Source organism: Procambarus clarkii, chromosome 66 (assembly GCF_040958095.1).
Source record: "Procambarus clarkii isolate CNS0578487 chromosome 66, FALCON_Pclarkii_2.0, whole genome shotgun sequence".
In the NCBI taxonomy this organism is placed as follows: domain Eukaryota; kingdom Metazoa; phylum Arthropoda; class Malacostraca; order Decapoda; family Cambaridae; genus Procambarus; species Procambarus clarkii.
In genome coordinates, this window is record NC_091215.1 from 29,646,254 (window position 1) to 29,666,462 (window position 20,209).

The 20,209-nt window shown below is 46.5% G+C and overlaps 2 protein-coding genes across 2 annotated transcripts in view; one reads left to right on the forward strand and one right to left on the reverse strand.

The window, feature by feature from the left end:
• LOC123769368 (LIM/homeobox protein arrowhead) overlaps positions 1-20,209 on the reverse strand; it is a gene marked incomplete in the record, with an annotated part of 163,112 nt that overhangs the window by 31,630 nt on the left and 111,273 nt on the right.
• LOC123769176 (uncharacterized) overlaps positions 17,405-20,209 on the forward strand; it is a 60,689-nt gene continuing 57,884 nt past the window's right edge. The window contains exon 1 of the mRNA XM_069310181.1: positions 17,405-17,460. Coding sequence (XP_069166282.1) covers positions 17,405-17,460 — 56 coding nt within the window. The remainder of the gene's footprint in view (positions 17,461-20,209) is intronic.

A 20,209-nucleotide genomic window follows, 5' to 3' on the forward strand; every position in this document is an offset into this window, starting at 1 on the left:
ATATCCCGTAAAAAACACGTTACGGACCTGATCTGGTGAGGAAGTTGAAGCGAGCGTGTTTGGTGACGTAGGGGGAGTTGCCGGACATCATGATGGCGGAGTCGGAGTCGCTGTGGTAGCCGCTAACATCACTGCCGTCGTCATCGTCGCCGCCGCCGCCAGGGGCGCCACCGTCCTCCTCCACCGCCTCCTTCAGCATCTCCAACACCTGTAGGGGTAGACAGAGAAATGGCGGTAAGAAATAGGCAATGGAGGGCTTGAGACGGAAAGAGAGAGACAGAACCAGCGGAACATGTCAAACTTTACCACAGTCACCCCCTGAAATGTTATTAATTAAGTCCGTTTTCACTCCCGAGAACATTTCCAACGCTAACTTGCATAAATATATTTTCCTTATTTTCCCCGTCACAGATAATATCTGCTAGGCAGAGCTAGACAACATGGAGTCTAGTACGATACATAGGCCAAGACTCATTAAACATGTACGAAACACCTACATCTTCCCTGAATCATGACTGTTTAATAAATGTAAAAAAAACAATAACTTTAAATACACAATCATTCAACTAACATTGTAAGTGAATGAAATATACACAATGCTATACAACCTATACACATCTTTGTGTTATTAAGAAGCTATGATGCAGTCTACCAGCCTGCATCATAGAGTCTACCAGCTACCCTATGCCCCTGTTACCTAGCAGTAAATAGGTACCTGGGTGTTAGTCAGCTGTCACGGGCTGCTTCCTGGGGGTGGAGGCCTGGTCGAGGACCGGGCCGCGGGACACTAAAAGCCCCGAAATCATCTCAAGATAACCTCAAGATAACCTCAAGCTTACACACTGAAGAGTGTACAGATCCTCAACTTGTGTACAGGAGAAAGGAACATTCAACCTGATACACGAAACAGGACAAAACAAAATACTGCTAAACTTCGCAACACCCGAAGGAAACAAAAAAAAAAATGACTTATGGTTAACAAAAAACAACATAAACAACGACAACAAAGACAGAAGACAAAAATGGTCGAAGGCAAGATTCCCAAGACATCATGGAAGCGTCTTACTACGGGCTCACCATAGCCCGTGCTACTTGGGACTTTGTTCCAGGTAGCGAATCATTAACAGCAACAACAACAATGGAAGCGTCCAAAGGACCGTGGAGAGAGAGAGAAAGAGAGAGAGAGAGAGAGAGAGAGAGAGAGAGAGAGAGAGAGAGAGAGAGAGAGAGAGAGAGAGAGAGAGAGAGAAAGAGAGAGAGAGAGAGAGAGAACAGAATGAAGAAGCTATTTCCATATTTCCATCACTTTACACTTGCTGGTATTGAACTCCAGTAGCCATTTTTCGGATTAACTCTGCAACCTTCTTAAACCAACTTATAGAAACCAGCTAAATGGGAGACATAATGAAGCAAACACCACAAACAGAACAGATGAGGAACATATGAAAAATCACAATAACAATTATATTACACAAATAAAAAAATAAGTTAAAAATTACAAAAAAAGTAACCGGCAAAAATTTTTTACAGCGTTAGCAATAAGCATTTACCTATTTTTTTTAATTCTTAACAGTCATTTATGTTTATCAACTCCATTTATTATTCGGCTAACCAGTTACTCATACAAGACTGCACTTTCTCTCTGTCAGCGCCATCTATTGCATAGATAACCAGTTACTCATACAAGACTTCACTTTCTCTCTGTCAGCGCCATCTATTGCATAGATAACCAGTTACTCATACAAGACTTCACTTTCTCTCTGTCAGCGCCATCTATTGCATAGATAACCAGTTACTCATACAAGACGTCACGTTCTCTCTGTCAGCGCCATCTATTGCATAGATAACCAGTTACGCGGCGCCGTCCACTTCCTGACTCCCGCCAAAACCTTCTCGGTCTCGCAACAAATATTGTGACTGCCTCACGCCGCGATCATTGCCGCGTAGCGCTGGTTTCTGGCGCAACTTGACGACTAAAGGTAATTTGAAATTAATGTATGATTATCTTTAATGGCATCGTCAGTTACTAGGCCAAAGGAATTATGGCAATTTGTATACGATCTGAATAATAATAATAATAAAATTAAATAATATTAATTATTATTAGTTTGAATATTTAATTGGTAGACAATTAGTCTTTTACAAGCAGGAAACTGTGACACACTCATTCATTATTCACAACATTTATGTAATAATAATCTCAGTGAGAGAGAGAGAGAGAGAACACCCGAGATACACCCCCCACAAACATACAACATACACCCCCCACAAACATACAACATACACCCCCCACAAACATACAACATACACACCTACATACACCCAACATACACCCCCACAAACATACAACATACACCCCCACAAACATACAACATACACCCCCACAAACATACAACATACACCCCCACAAACATACAACATACACCCCCACAAACATACAACATACACCCCCACAAACATACAACATACACCCCCACAAACATACAACATACACACCTACATACACCCAACATACACCCCCACAAACATACAACATACACCCCCACAAACATACAACATACACCCCCCACAAACATACAACATACACCCCCCACAAACATACAACATACACCCCCCACAAACATACAACATACACCCCCACAAACATACAACATACACCCCCCACAAACATACAACATACACCCCCCACAAACATACAACATACACCCCCCACAAACATACAACATACACCCCCACAAACATACAACATACACCCCCCACAAACATACAACATACACCCCCCACAAACATACACCCCCCACAAACATACAACATACACCCCCACAAACATACACCCCCCACAAACATACAACATACACCCCCCACAAACATACACCCCCCACAAACATACAACATACACCCCCACAAACATACAACATACACCCCCCACAAACATACACCCCCCACAAACATACAACATACACCCCCCACAAACATACAACATACACCCCCCACAAACATACAACATACACCCCCCACAAACATACACCCCCCACAAACATACACCCCCCACAAACATACAACATACACCCCCACAAACATACAACATACACCCCCCACAAACATACACCCCCCACAAACATACAACATACACCCCCCACAAACATACACCCCCCACAAACATACAACATACACCCCCCACAAACATACAACATACACCCCCCACAAACATACAACATACACCCCCCACAAACATACAACATACACCCCCCACAAACATACAACATACACCCCCCACAAACATACAACATACACCCCCCACAAACATACACCCCCACAAACATACAACATACACCCCCACAAACATACAACATACACCCCCCACAAACATACAACATACACCCCCCACAAACATACAACATACACCCCCACAAACATACAACATACACCCCCCACAAACATACAACATACACCCCCCACAAACATACAACATACACCCCCACAAACATACACCCCCCACAAACATACAACATACACCCCCACAAACATACACCCCCCACAAACATACAACATACACCCCCCACAAACATACACCCCCCACAAACATACAACATACACCCCCCACAAACATACAACATACACCCCCCACAAACATACAACATACACCCCCACAAACATACAACATACACCCCCCACAAACATACAACATACACCCCCCACAAACATACAACATACACCCCCACAAACATACACCCCCCACAAACATACAACATACACCCCCCACAAACATACAACATACACCCCCACAAACATACAACATACACCCCCCACAAACATACAACATACACCCCCCACAAACATACAACATACACCCCCCACAAACATACAACATACACCCCCCACAAACATACAACATACACCCCCCACAAACATACAACATACACCCCCCACAAACATACACCCCCACAAACATACAACATACACCCCCCACAAACATACACCCCCACAAACATTCAACATACACCCCCCACAAACATACAACATACACCCCCCACAAACATTCAACATACACCCCCACAAACATACAACATACACCCCCCACAAACATACAACATACACCCCCGCTGCCTGCAGGTGCTGACCACTCTCTCTCATCAAAGAGTAAACAATGACTTGCATAACTCTCTCCCCACAGCGGACCACAACCGTCCCACTCATTCATAATTCTGGCCCATTGATGACGCCTCCATGGGTGCTACGACACGGCTTCCATGGGTGTCACACAGTGTACTCACCTGGTTGATACCTGGTTGATACCTGGTTGATACCTAGTTGTATTCAGCTGGTTTACTTGCAGGGGTTGAGCTCTGGCTCTTTGGGCCCGCCTCTCAACTATAAATCTACTGATTTTTACTTCACACACAGGAAGCAGCCCGTAGCAGCTGTCTTACTCCCAGGTACCCATTTACTGCTAGGTGAACAGAGGTACCAGGGTGAAAGAAACATTGCCCATTTGTTTCCTCCTAACAGGGAGGACTACTAGCTAGCTAGCAGGGGGGGGGGACTAACGTAAGTGGTGGCATATAGCTTTCAGAAGGTGCCTTTGTTGTTAATGATATTCAAGAGGTTATACGATTTGAAACTATTTAGACATTCGTTTTGTCGGGAACAGGAAATTATATATATTATATATATTATATATATATATATATATATATATATATATATATATATATATATATATATTATTAAATATGACCGAAAAAGTAAGATTAATAATTCTAACACGAATTTTCTCAATCTTTCGTACATTATGCTTCACTGTTGGAGGTAAATCAAAAATCACTTCTCCAAAATTCATTTTTATTTCTAGTCTGACGCGACACGGGCGCGTTTCGTAAAACTTATTACATTTTCAAAGACTTCACAAATACACAACTGATTAGAACGTATCTCTGATTTTATATCTACATTTGAGTGAGGTGGTAAGGATGATGTGGCATTAACACAAGATAGAACAGGAGGGGATATTAATAGGGTATTAAAAGTATCAACACAAGACAGAACAGAAACAATGGGTATTGAATAGAAGTGTTTGTAGAAAGCCTATTGGTCCATATTTCTTGATGCTTCTATATTGGAGCGGAGTCTTGAGGTGGGTAGAATATAGTTGTGCAATAATTGGCTGTTGATTGCTGGTGTTGACTTCTTGATGTGTAGTGCCTCGCAAACGTCAAGCCGCCTGCTATCGCTGTATCTATCGATGATTTCTGTGTTGTTTACTAGGATTTCTCTGGCGATGGTTTGGTTATGGGAAGAGATTATATGTTCCTTAATGGAGTTCCTTATATATATATATATATATATATATATATATATATATATATATATATATATATATATATAAACAGTTGTCTAACTCAAGGGTGCCTATTTATCAATAGCCCAAAAATAAATGAAAGACGATTGTGAATCCCGGCTCGTCCACGTCACTCAACCCACAAAACACCCGCCACACGCAAAAAATAGCGTGTGCACGCACACACGCACTTTCCCAGACATAAAACTATACATTCATACATTTCTAACTTTGTTCTTGTGTTTGGTTAACACAGATGAGTACAGGAGTGGACGGCTTCTGATGCCTATTAGCAGGCTCAGCGCTTTCCCCTTCCCATGACTCGTGGTAGGTCTTAAAATACTACCTTCCCCCAGGGCGCCTGATAGCTGAGTGGACTGCGCTTCGGATTTGTAGTCCTGAGGTTCCCCGGGTTCGATTCCCGGTGGAGGCGGAGACAAATGGCCAAAACGTTTCTTTCACTCTGATGCCCCCTGTTACCTAGCAGTAAATAGGTACCTGGGAGTTTAGACAGCTGCTACGGGCTGCTTCCAGGGGTTGTGTAACAGCCTGGTCGAGGACCGGGCCGCGGGGACGCTAAGCCCCGAAATAATCTCAAGATAATCTTCCCCGAAACGCGACGTTCCAAAATACCATTACTATCCCTAGAACTAACGGCCACAGGCGGGAGAAGAGAGTGGTATACGAGTGCTTGAACAAGAGGCAGAAGGGATGGGGCCAAGATACGACTAAATAACATTAGAATCAACACGGAGTGAACGCCGAAGCGAGAGAGTATTTGAACTGCGCGCCATGGGCTAGGGGGCGTCTTCCGGGCAACGTGATTGGTCAGTCCGAGGTCTGTTACTAAGACGGCTCACTGACTGCCCGGCCCGTTACGCGATCCGCCGGACAGAGTTGCCGCTCTTGCTGTGTATATTTATTTATTTATTTATTTATTTATTTATTTATTTATGCATATACAAGAATGTACATAAGGAATGTGAGGATACAAATATGGTAATTACAGTCTTGTAAAGCCACTAGCACGCGCAGCGTTTCGGGCAGATAATATTAATATAATATTTATGTTTATCTACTTTATCTACATGTCCCCAAGTTTTCTATTTAGGAATTTGTATCCTGTCACATTTAACTCTGTTATTGATGCTTTATTTAATATATAATGTTAGAAGCAACACTCTTGCTTCCTGTTTACAACTGATTGTTTTAGAAGATGAGAGGAAATGTCAACACTGTGGAGACATGCCTCACACCACTGGAACATTATCGTACACAGGGCAGAGTTACTGACCCAATAAGATTTTAAACCAAGATTCAACAGAGCAAAAGAAGTTGTTCAACACATTGGGTATAATCTTATAAGCGACCATACGAGTCATAAACACTCATACTCCGCCTAAAGACAGAAAAACCAGCAAAATGTAACACTTAGTGGGCCAGCCAGAGGCTTAGGGCCCGCGCGGGAATATCCCTGCAAAACAAAAGAGTCAACACCTCTCTCTCTTTCTCTCTCTCTCTCTCTCTCTCTCTCTCTCTCTCTCACCCTTGGCCTCTGTGTTCACTGAGACAATTAAACAGTTGCTGGCGCCGCACGACTGCCGCGAGCGTAAGAGATTAATATAATATTGCGATACTTCCGCGTGAGGCGAACACGTGCTTCTGTTTACACTGCTCGCTCAGCTGTCTCTGAACACAACAGAAGAGGCGCGGAGAGCGCTACAACGCACACGCACGCATTCATACACGCACTCACTCATGCGCGCACGCACACGATCGCACGCACACGATCACACACACACATACAGGGGCCTGGTAGCCTGGTGGATAGCGCGCAGGACTCTTGATTCTGTGGTGCGGGTTCGATTCCCGCACCAGGCAGAAACAAATGGGCAAAGTTTCTTTCACCCTGAATGCCCATGTTACCTAGCAGTAAATAGGTACCTAGGAGTTAGTCAGCTGTCACGGACTGCTTCCTTCATCACCGGGGATCGAACTCGGACCCTAGGATTACGCATACAGAATGCAGTCTACTCAGCTATCAGGCCCCGTAGGCATCTCAGAACTCAAAGAGTTCTCAAGAACAGGAAGGAAGCCAAGTGTTATATCTTGAGATGATTTCGGGGTTTTTAGTGTCTCCACCCCCAGGAAGCAGCCCGTGACAGCTGACTAACACCCAGGTACCTATTTTACTGCTAGGTAACAGGGGCATAGGGTGAAAGAAACTCTGCCCATTGTTTCTCGCCGGCGCCTGGGATCGAACCCACGACCACAGGATCACAAGTCCAGCGTGCTGTCCACTCGGCCGACCGGCTCCCAAATGATAGAGAAAATCAGGTGCGGTCAGGTGCGGAGCACCTGACCGCAACCACCCAGCGAAGCCTTATGCATAGGGGACATAAGGAACCTCTGGACACTCGAAGAGCCCCTGACCGCAAGCACCCAGCGAAGCCTTATGCGTAGGGGGCATAAGGAGCCTCTGGACACTCGAAGAGCCCCTGACCGCAAGCACCCAGCGAAGCCTTATGCACAGGGGGCATAAGGAGCTTCTGGACACTCGAGGAGCCCTTGACCGCAACCGCCCGGCGAACCCTTATGCACAGGGGACATAAGAAGCTTCTGGACACTCGAGGAGCCCTTGACCGCAACCGCCCAGCGAACCCTTATGTACAGGGGACATAAGGAGCTTCTGGACACTCGAGGAGCCCTTGACCGCAACCGCCCAGCGAACCCTTATGCACAGGGGACATAAGGAGCTTCTGGACACTCGAGGAGCCCTTGACCGCAAGCACCCAGCGAAGCCTTATGCACAGGGGACATAAGGAGCTTCTGGACACTCGAGGAGCCCTTGACCGCAACCGCCCGGCGAACCCTTATGCACAGGGGACATAAGGAGCCTCTGGACACTCACCAGGCCCTCCGGCTTAAGAGCTGGGCCTGTAAATTATCTGCTTGCCGCTCTGATGGGCAGGAAGCTTGTATTAGTAATGGTAATGATGGTTGAGGCAGCAGCCGTCATACCGGTGGTGGTGGCTGCTTCAATGGTCATAGCGGTAATGGTGACGCCAAAGAGAAGATGCCTTGTTACACGCAAGTAACAAGGCCGATACTTGTAAGTAACATGTACCAACCATCACTCACCACAACACAACTATCGTTCTCAAATTGTACTTTGCACGTGTATATAGTGTCTCATCCTATGCTATAGAAGAAGTCCAGCTCCTCTACGGGGCGTGTGATCCTCTCCGGCATCCCAGAATGGGTAATATGTTATAGCTCATTTCTGACACACACACACACACACACACACACACACACACACACACACACACACACACACACACACACACACACACAAGCTTTTCATGACCCAACGATCACCAACCACCAACTTGCCGTTTTATAACCACTATAGACCATCAGTTACGTCCACTCACTACCCAGAACGACCACCAAATCCCTCACCATCAAAGTCCAGCAACCAAATGTACAGAATAGAAGGCAACAGACAACAATGCTATTCAACATCATATCAGCAGAGCGTCGACACACTGAGGGGTGTCAAGCCAGGCGTGTCCGTGGCGCAGCAGACCCCATCCAACACATTCCATCTTGGGGGGAATACCTGTTTAAGCCATCAACCCAGGACTATAATTATGTTAATGGCTGCCTTTTTTGCTTCCCTTCCCTCTCTCTCTCTCTCTCTCTCTCTCTCTCTCTCTCTCTCTGAGTGCAGCAAGACAATAGCTGTAACACAAGATCTTTTAACCTTTATAAAAAGTCACGAGAAGGTTAGATAAAGTGCTGTAATCATTAGGATAGTCAAGGTATGGGAAAATAATCCCTCGCTTTCCGATCCACACTCAAGGTCCCTGTGTGTGTGTGTGTGTTTTATTTTATTTTTATCCTATGTGTGGGCCTGTTTCTGATTATTCTCTTTCCTCCTCTATCTCTCTACATATTCCTTATTATTCATCTATCTGTATCTGCTTAAATATCTGACTCTTCCTTGTGACTCACTCTCTCTCTCTCTCTCTCTCTCTCTCTCTCTCTCTCTCTCTCTCTCTCTCTCTGCCCCACCCCCCCTTCCCCTTCCACCGCCCCCCTGCCCATCCCACCTTCTCTCCCACCCACACCAAAAGGAAGAGAGACACCGTTCACGTCACGCCACGGTCCCCGCCATTGTTGTTAGTTAATGGATATCGTTGACTACTTTATTTACCTGTTCCATTGTGTGTGTTTAACTCCTCGGGAGATTACTTAACGTGATCGCCACTCCACAGCCAAGACTGATCCGCTAAACGCTGATGTCACACAGCTGACTCGCTCAGCACCGGTGAAGTCACTCAGCTGACGCCCTCAGCACCGGTGAAGTCACTCAGCTGACGCACTCAGCACTGATTACAACACAAGAGTTCATCCTCAGACTGTGCTTGTGGTAACTATACGCCCGACTTCGACTTGCTTGAGACGGCTTCGACTTGCTTGAGACGACTTCGACTTGCTCGAGACGACTTTGACTTGCTTGAGACGACTTCGACTTGTTCAAGACGACTTCGACTTGCTTGAGACGACTTCGACTTGTTCGAGACGACTTCGACTTGCTTGAGACGACTTCGACTTGTTCGAGACGACTTTGACTTGTTCGAGACGACTTTGACTTGTTCGAGACGACTTTGACTTGTTCAAGACGACTTCGAGCGTAGCCAGATAAGATTCACGTGTTAAGTGGTTTTCATTCGTAAATAGGCGCGGTGGAAGGGGGGGGGGGGGGGGGGGAGTGCGGCGGCTGAATTAACAAGTATTTGCCTACTATTTATGAGGAAGGGATCAGAAATTCAAAAAGAATTCAAATTCAAGTTCGAACTTTTTTCGAACAGTGCTTCGCTCAGTTCTTGTGTTCGAAGCGCACCTCACACACGACTCAACTGCTGACGTTCGAACACTTACGAAACAAGTGCTTCACTGACGAATTTTGTTCGAACCACAACGCTGTAAATGCTTCACCCACGTACTACAAATACAAATAATCGCCAACAGAACCTAAACACCTAACCTAACCAGTGCCTAAATATGTACAATATGCTAATATAAAATAATATTAATTTACATTTGAGAAAATTCCTGTTTTGAATGAACAGCGTATTAAAATTTATGAATGCGTCTGTGGGGTCGACCGCTGGATGGAATGGACTCGAGTCGAGGACGGGTTGCTAGAAATATACAAATGGTCATTAACCCAATCGCTATAACCCCCTGTTTATGAATGATAAGCAACACAGGCAAGGATTAGTCGCAACTTGGACAAGTGTTATACATGGAGAACATTTGGGTAGCTACGAATGAACTAATTATCTTTAAATGTTAAATGTGGTTTTATATTTAGTCCTCAGTAGAGAGAGAGAGAGAGAGAGAGAGAGAGAGAGAGAGAGAGAGAGAGAGAGAGAGAGATACGTCTCTCAAAGGATATTAAATCCTTTTAATCACTTCATTGTTTTATTTGAAGTTATTTCCATTTGTCTCTCTCTCTCTCTCTCTCTCTCTCTCTCTCTCTCTCTCTCTCTCTCTCTCTCTCTCTCTCTCTCTCTCTCTCACACCTCCACTAACGGCTTTTTTCTCTTTGTGCTTCGCTTTTGTTCTTGTTTCCCTGTCACTCTTTACCGTTACTTTGTTTAGCTTACCTATAAGTGACTACGAGGGAGTGAGGTTAAGCTCTCCATACCCCGCCTACTGCTCTTGTTGTATCTAATGCGCTATAGCTTAGCTTTCTTGACGTCCGAATTCCTTGTCCATGTGACGGTAAGGTTGTCGATGGAGGTGGCTTCCAGAACGTTTTTCAGTGTGTTCCACTAGTGTGTGTGTGTGTGTGTGTGTGTGTGTGTGTACACAACACCCCCCTCCCCGTGAAACGTGTCTTTGCATGCTCTCTCTCTCTCTCTCTCTCTCTCTCTCTCTCTCTCTCTCTCTCTCTCTCTCTCTCTCTCTCTCTCTCTCTCTCTCTCTCTCTCTCTCTCTCTCTTGTATCGTCCATTCTTGACCCTTGACCTGCTTCTGACCTTTCCTCAGCGTCACGCCTCACGATGCAGCCTCGGGTCAGAATCCGGGTTTAACCTTGTCTCGAAAGGTTTCTGTAAGAAATTCAACTACTTCTTATCCCCAGTTTTCCACATGAACCTCTATACCTCTCTCTCTCTCTCTGTCTCAGCCTCTACACCTTTATCTATTAGAGCCCCCGTCACCTGTCTATCTAACTGAGCCTCAACCCCCTGTCTATTTGCATGTCACTTTACCAGCAAGGTTGCTTCTCTCTCTCTCTCTCTCTCTCTCTCTCTCTCTCTCTCTCTCTCTCTCTCTCTCTCTCTCTCTCTCTCTCTCTCTCTCTCTCTCTCCTCCTCCAGACAGATGAGACAAACACAACACTATATATATTACGGTAAACCGGTATATATGTTTAGGGTGAATAAGTTATGCAAAATGTTTAGGTTAACATAACAGTGATTGAATGTTTACATAAACACTGATAGAATGTTTTTAAGTTTAGCAGCAAAACAAAACAAACATTTATGTTGAAGATCATCTTCGTCATAACTGTTGAACATGAACGAAATGCTTAAGTTCAATTTTAGGTTGAAAACAACACAAATGTCTACGTTTAACAGCAAAAAAAAATGGAGGTCCCCTCCCTTAGGAAGGGATTTTAGTGTAGTGCCAGCAGGATGAATGATGATTTACTGCCAACATGATGAATGATGATTAACTGCCAATAGGATAATTGCACTAGGAGAGGCTGAATTGACAAATTGCATCCACACCCACCATTCACTGATTTAAAAGCGAATTATGCTGAGCAGGATCGAGGGGTCGTCGAAGAATGTCTTGTGCTTCAATCGACCAATAGTTGATGGAAAGGTATAGGGGCCCAAGAGCTGAGGCTCGGTCTTGTGTGAACACACACACACACACACTACTAGGTGAGTACACACACACACACACACACACACACACACACACACACACACACACACACACACACACACACACATGTGTCCCCTGATGCTCATATCAAGAGGATAACAGCAGCAGCATATGCCAGGTTGGCTAACATAAGAACGGCCTTTAGAAACTTGTGTAAGGAATCTTTCAGAACATTATATACCACATATGTCAGGCCAATCCTGGAGTATGCAGCCCCAGCATGGAGTCCATATCTAGTCAAGGATAAGACTAAACTGGAAAAGGTTCAAAGGTTTGCCACCAGACTAGTACCCGAGCTGAGAGGTATGAGCTACGAGGAAAGACTACGGGAATTAAACCTCACTTCGTTGGAAGACAGAAGAGTTAGGGGGGACATGATCACCACATTCAAGATCCTCAAGGGAATTGACAGGGTTGATAAAGACAGGCTGTTTAACACAAGGGGCACACGCACTAGGGGACACAGGTGGAAACTGAGTGCCGAAATGAGCCACAGAGATATTAGAAAGAACTTTTTTAGTGTCAGAGTGGTTGACAAATGGAATGCATTAGGAAGTGATGTGGTGGAGGCTGACTCCATACACAGTTTCAAGTGTAGATATGATAGAGCCCAATAGGCTCAGGAACCTGTACACCTGTTGATTGACAGTTGAGAGGCGGGACCAAAGAGCCAGAGCTCAACCCCCGCAAGCACAACTAGGTGAGTACAACTAGGTGAGTACACATACACACTTCAAAAGATGTTAAGATACCTTTGATTTGCCTCTCTCTCTCACCAAGGCTTCTTGTCGACTGCCTGTCGTCAAGACTGGGATCAAAACCTGTCAGCAATGTGCATACAGTTACAGACTGAGAGTCTGCCAAGACCTGCCCACACTCACACACACACACACACACACACACACACACACACACACACACACACACACACACACACACACACACACACACACACACACTCACACACACACTAATAATAATAATTAATAATACTAATGTCCTTCTCCCAGACAGAACAACATAGGATTAAAACCCCCACACACTTGAATATTTCTGATATTTATGTAAGAAATTCCCACCAAGTCTTAATAACACTCACCTGAGTGCTTCAGACGTGGCGATATAAGTCTCGTCCTAACCACACACTTTTAACTACTTCAATTGCATCAGTTTGTTTTCATTAATCCTCTTTTATAATATTTCATCTCCTTCATTGGTGATTCCATCTGCATTGGTATACCAGACCTTGAGACTCGTCATAAGTACTCTGTGTCCCAACTCATCAGTGAAGGTACATGTTCATGTTGCTACTGATGAGGGTAGAGAGAGAGAGAGAGAGATTGAGAAGTAGAGGGAGGCTGAGATTGAGAAGAATTGAAAGGCAGGGTAGAGTAGGGTGTGTGTTCAATCACTTCTCTCTCGTTACAATCACATTCAGCTATTTTATCTCGACCCCAAACGTACGTACGTACGTGTGTGTGTGTGTGTGTGTGTGTGTGTGTGTGTGTGTGTGTGTGTGTGTGTGTGTGTGTGTGTGTGTGTGTGTGTGTGTGTGTGTGAAGGGGTCATGAACCTAACGGGTGGGGGGAGGAGAGGGTCGTCGTGGGACCCACCTCGCTAAACTTGACACACTTACCGTCGGGTCTCTGTACCCACACTGAGGCTTAGGAAGCTCCTCTACCCTCCTGAAGGTGCTGGTGGCGATGGTGGTAGGGGGGCATTGCTTGTGGTAGTAGTGGTGGTGGTGGTAGAAAGGTGTGTGATGGTGAGTGTTGTGGCGGTGGATGCAGTGGTTTAGTAGTTGTTTTAGTAGTAGTAATATTATATTTTAAGTGAAGGTGGTGGCAGTGGTGGTAGTGGTGGTAGTGGTAGTAGTGGTGGTACGTCTCTTGATCGTGGTAGTCTTGTGTACCACCAGTAGAGGTCACTACGGGTTCCTCAGCCTCACCTTAAGAGGTCATCAAGAAGCTCGTCTGCTCCCGCTGAGATAATCCGGTATTTCCTTTCACCTCATGCACCTACTCTAATTAGCTTGACCTCTGATCTAAGCTAACTTGAATATTAATGGGAGGTCACGGCGGGTGTAAGGGGCCAATCAGCGCACGTTACAGAGTGGGGGCAAAGACCAATCAGCGTACATCACGGTGGGTGCATAACGGACCAATCGGAATACATGGCGATGTGGGGCAAGGGGGCCAATCAGCATAGTCTGAGAACGCGCCAAATACAGTTTTAAAATCAAATTTGATTCTGTAGCAACGTTGGTCACTCGCACGTCATTGTCCACACTCGCTAACGCTGTCAAGGCCACACTATACGGCCAGGGGTACAGTTGGCCCACACTCGCAGCAGCTGTCAAGGCCACACTATACGGCCAGGGGTACAGTTGGCCACACTCGCTAACGCTGTCAAGGCCACACTATACGGCCAGGGGTACAGTTGGCCCACACTCGCAGCAGCTGTCAAGGCCACACTATACAGCCAGGGGTACAGTTGGCCCACACTCGCAGCAGCTGTCAAGGCCACACTATACGGCCAGGGGTACAGTTGGCCACACTCGCTAACGCTGTCAAGGCCACACTATACGGCCAGGGGTACAGTTGGCCACAAGGCCAAGTGAGGGAGAAGGAGGGAAAGAGGGAACCTGGAGCCACTCAGAGAGCTTTGTGACTCTTTGTTTACACTGGCCTCGGGGCCACTCAGAAAGCATTATGATCCTTTGTTGACATTCCAGCGCATCCCTTAATAATGACATGATCGTGTATAATGACTCCTCAGGCGTTCCACACCTGAGGCGTTCTACACCTGAGGCATTCTACACCTGGAGGCGTTCCACACCTTGGGCATTCCACACCCGAGGTATTCTATACTTGGGGCATTCTACACCTGAGGCATTCTACACCTGAGGCATTCTACACCTGGAGGCGTTCCACACCTGGGGCATTCCACACCTGAGGCATTCTATACCTGAGGCATTCTACACCTGGGGCATTCTACACCTGAGGCATTATACACCTGAGGCATTCTACACCTGAGGCATTCTATACCTGACGCATTCTACACCTGAGGCATTCTATACCTGACGCATTCTACACCTGAGGCATTCTACACCTGGGGCATTCTACACCTGAGGCATTCTACACCTGAGGCATTCTACACCTGAGGCATTCTACACCTGGGGCATTCTACACCTGAGGCATTCCACACCTGGGGCATTCTACACCTGAGGCATTCTACACCTGAGGCATTCTACACCTGAGGACATTCTACACCTGAGGCATTCTACACCTGAGGCATTCTACACCTAAGGCATTCTACACCTGGGGCATTCTACACCTGGGGCATTCTACACCTGAGGCATTGTACACCTGGGGCATTCTACACCTGAGGCATTCTACACCTGAGGCATTCTACACCTGAGGCATTCTACACCTGAGGCATTCTACACCTGGGGCATTCTACACCTGAGGCATTCTACACCTGGGGCATTCTACACCTGAGGCATTCTACACCTGAGGCATTCTACACCTGAGGCATTCCACACCTGAGACCTTCCATGACGAATGAGAGATTCCACACCCGAGACATTCCACACCCGAGACATTCCACACCCGAGACATTCCACACCCGAGACATTCCACACCCAAGACATTCCACACCCAAGACATTCCACACCCAAGACATTCCACACCCAAGACATTCCACACCTGAGACATTCCCTGTTTTACCTGAGTGGCGAAAGCTGTTTGGCTTAAACCAAAAAAACGTAAAAAAAAAAAACACGACTGTTTTGACCTAACCAGAAACGTACCAACCCAAGCAACCCCCCTAACCTCTCGAAGCAGATGGCTAGACAGCGTCGATATTACGGTGCTACAACTCCCGCTGTCTGAAGCAGTTCCCAAACGCGGTCACGCAGGTCGGCGTTCAATCCCCCGACCGTGCCAAAGTGGTTGGGCCACCATTCTCTTCCCTTCTCAAACACCAGTCACACACTTTGGAGCTCTTTCGTTATTCCCAAGAGCTTATCCAGTCACAAATAACTGTAATATTACCGATTGTCATTGATTTAGAACACATTAAGTGTACTGAAATGATGTCAAAGAGTTGATTAGCACATTCCTCACTTAGAAAAATTACTTATACATGAATAGGAAATAATATCAAATAGGTTCTTATATCCTAATACAGCATGGCTTAATTTTTTTTGGTGTAAAGGGTTTTGTGTGTGATATTGGTAGATAGAATAATATTTGGAGGTAAAACTGTATTCTTAAGAGTGCTCATTGAGGTGTGTGTGTGTGTGTGTGTGTGTGTGTGTGTGTGTGTGTGTGTGTGTGTGTGTGTGTGTGTGTGTACTCACCTAGTTGTACTCACCTAGTTGTGTCTGCAGGATCGAGCATTGACTCTTGGATCCCGCCTTTCGAGCATCGGTTGTTTACAGCAATGACTCCTGTGTGTGTGTGTGTGTGTGTGTGTGTGTGTGTGTGTGTGTGTGTGTGTGTGTGTGTGTGTGTGTGTGTGTGTGTGTGTGTGTGAGATGTAGCCGCTGCCCCGTACCTCTCTTGAACCTCTCTAACCCCAGCCTTTTGTGGCTAGCTTGCTCATGGTGTGGGCGTGGGTCTTGGCGTGGGCGTGGGTCTTGGCGTGGGCGTGGGTCTTGGCGTGGGCGTGGGTCTTGGCGTGGGCGTGGGTCTTGGTGTGGGCGTGGGTCTTGGCGTGGGCGTGGGTCTTGGTGTGGGCGTGGGTCTTGGTGTGGGCGTGGGTCTTGGCGTGGGCGTGGGTCTTGGTGTGGGCGGGGATGTGGCTAGATGGAGGCAGAGTGCGTGCAGAAGTTGGTAGTGGCGTGGGCGGGAGTGTGGGCGTGGGCGGGCGTGTGGGCGTGGGCAGCATGCGGCCGTGGGCAGCGTGTGGGCGGCACGTGGGCGTGGGCGTCGAGCAAACAGCTTGAAGGACAAATATGGTCCACTCAAGGCTCCTCTAAATGCCTATTTATATGGTGTATTCAGCGTGTTTTAACACTGTGAGTGAGACCTTGCACGCTAATCTCTCCGTCCTTCCTCACACTGTGAGCACTCTGGTCTGGTTGACATGGCGGCGCGGCCTCTAGTTGTGCGGGTCCGAGTTCAAGTTCCCGATGACCCCAAGTGGGTGTATTCTACAGGAACTTCTTTTTCCACGTCTCAAAAACAACGAAGGAAAAAGTCCTGAATGACGTTGCTGAGAGAAACGAGACCTCTATATAGCGACATCAAGCAAACGATGCAGTTTGGCAGTCTTCTACAGGAGACTGAAGGCCGCCATCTTGTTCTTGAGGTGATCTTGAGGTATTCTCGCGACACCAAGTGAAACGGCTAGAAAGGAGCGAAGGTCACACACACACACAGAAAGCACAATAGTCTGATGCATCAAATGAACAAATAAGGCAGTGTCTGGGATGCTCTCGGACGTAGGTTCGAATCCTCGTCACGGCCCTTGTGGATTTGTTCAGACGAAGGTCGTCTATACCTTTACATGCTCACTTGGGGACTCTCAGACCAAGTGATCCCAATATATAGGCAAGACAACGACAGCTCTTTCAAGACGCCTGACTATACACAAACCACAAACCACGCTGGACTTGTGATCCTGTGGTCCTGGGTTCGATCCCAGGCGCCGGCGAGAAACAATGGGCAGAGTTTCTTTCACCCTATGCCCCTGTTACCTAGCAGTAAAATAGGTACCTGGGTGTTAGTCAGCTGTCACGGACTGCTTCCTGGGGGTGGAGGCCTGGTCGAGGACCGGGCCGCGGGGACACTAAAAAGCCCCAAAATCATCTCAAGATAACCTCAAGATAACATAAGAAGATGAAAAGGAAACTGCAGAAGGCTTAATACTGGCCTATGGGACACCTTTTAACTCTTCTTGGTGCTATATTAGCTTGGTAAACCTAATTAGTGTACACTTCAACTCTGCCGCTGGAAATGTTGACGAGGGTCAACGAGACGCATCTCTTAGCGTCAGGCCATAATATTGCTGCGAAAGGATCTTTGGAGAGCTGATGTGTCAACTTCCTTCTCTAGTGGAGGGCCTGCCCTCCAGAGGGTTGGAGGGGGGGAGGACCTGCCCTCCCGAGGGTTGAAGGGAGGAAGGACCTGCCCTCCAGAGGGTTGGAGGGAGGGAGGACCTGCCCTCCTGATGGTTGAAGGGAAGAAGGACCTGCCCTCCAGAGGGTTGGAGAGGACCTGCCCTCCTGAGGGTTGGAGGAAGGGAGGACCTGCCCTCCTGATGGTTGGAGGGGGGGGGGGGTCGACCTGCCCTCCCGAGGGTTGGAGGGAGGGAGGACCTGCCCTCCTGAGGAAGGGAAGACCCACCACTCTCACCCCTCACACCATAATATGACACAACAACAGCCCATCAGAGAATAAACGTCAGAGCAGTAGCCGACTGGCTCACACTAAGTGTTCATACCCTCCTGTGTGGCCAGATGGGTTAAGCTTCAGCTCCTGGGCCAGCCTCTGATGCGTCGAGGGGCCTCAACACCCCCCCCCCTAAACCAGCTCACGTCCTCCACTCCCTTGCCACTAACAACGCTCCACTTACCGTTAATGGCCGCTCGCGTTATTTTCTTTTAAATAATGTCTCTTTGTAGGTGGGTCGAGTGTGCGTGTTTCCTGCACTCACGCACTCAACGGCCCTCGCACTCAACGGCCCTCTCACTCACACACTCACTGGCCCTCTCACTCACACACTCACTGGCCCTCTCACTCACACACTCACTGGCCCTCTCACTCACACACTCACTGGCCCTCTCACTCACACACTCACTGGCCCTCTCACTCACACACTCACTGGCCCTCTCACTTGGGTTAGGGGGAAAAAGTTTGGACCTGGCCCTCCAGTATCTTCCATGTATGTATTATATATACACCCTGTATTCCCTCTATTTCAGCAATCTCTCCTGCTCTGAAGGGGGAAGTGAGTACTGAGCAGTACTCAAGACGGGACAACACAAGTGACTTGAAGAGTACAACCATTGTGATGGGATCCCTGGATTTGAAAGTTCTCGTAATCCATCCTATCATTTTTCTGGCTGTCGCAATATTTGCTTGGTTATGCTCCCTAAACGTTAGGTCGTCAGACATCATTATTCCCAGATCCTTTACATGTTGCTTTCCTACTATGGGCAGATTCGACTTTGTTTTAATATCTTAAGGTTTTAATGTTTAACATACCTAAGCACCTGGAATTAATCACAGTTAATTAACATGTTATTTTATGCTGCCCAATCAAATACATGATTAATACCAGCTTCTGAACGAGTAATTTTCATGGTGATTATTTTTGTATCATCTGCTTAAGATGACACGAAGCTGTGATTTGTGTCTTGTTAAGCCACGGGTGTTGACAGGTCTCTGTGTCAAGATACAGGTGTTGACAGGTCCCTGTGCCAAGGTATATGTGTTGACAGGTAGGCCTCTGTGTCAAGATACAGGTGTTGACAGGTCCCTGTGCCAAGGTATATGTGTTGACAGGTAGGTCTCTGTGTCAAGATACAGGTGTTGACAGGTCCCTGTGTCAAGATACAGGTGTTGACAGGTAGGTCCCTGTCAAGGTAGGTTTAATGCTCCGCGTCCCCCCGTCCCTAAAACAATGGCTCAATTGGCTAATGATTGAATTGAAGAATTTGAGTCTCTCTTTCTCTATCAAGGACTTTAAATTTTACGGTTAATTTGTAGTTTAAAGTTGCTGTTAAAGCTCTAGAGAGAGAGAGAGAGAGAGATTTATATATATAAATATATATATAAATATATATATATATATATATATATATATATATAAATATATATATAAATATATATATATATATATATATATATATATATATATATATATATATATATGTTCCTCAAGGTA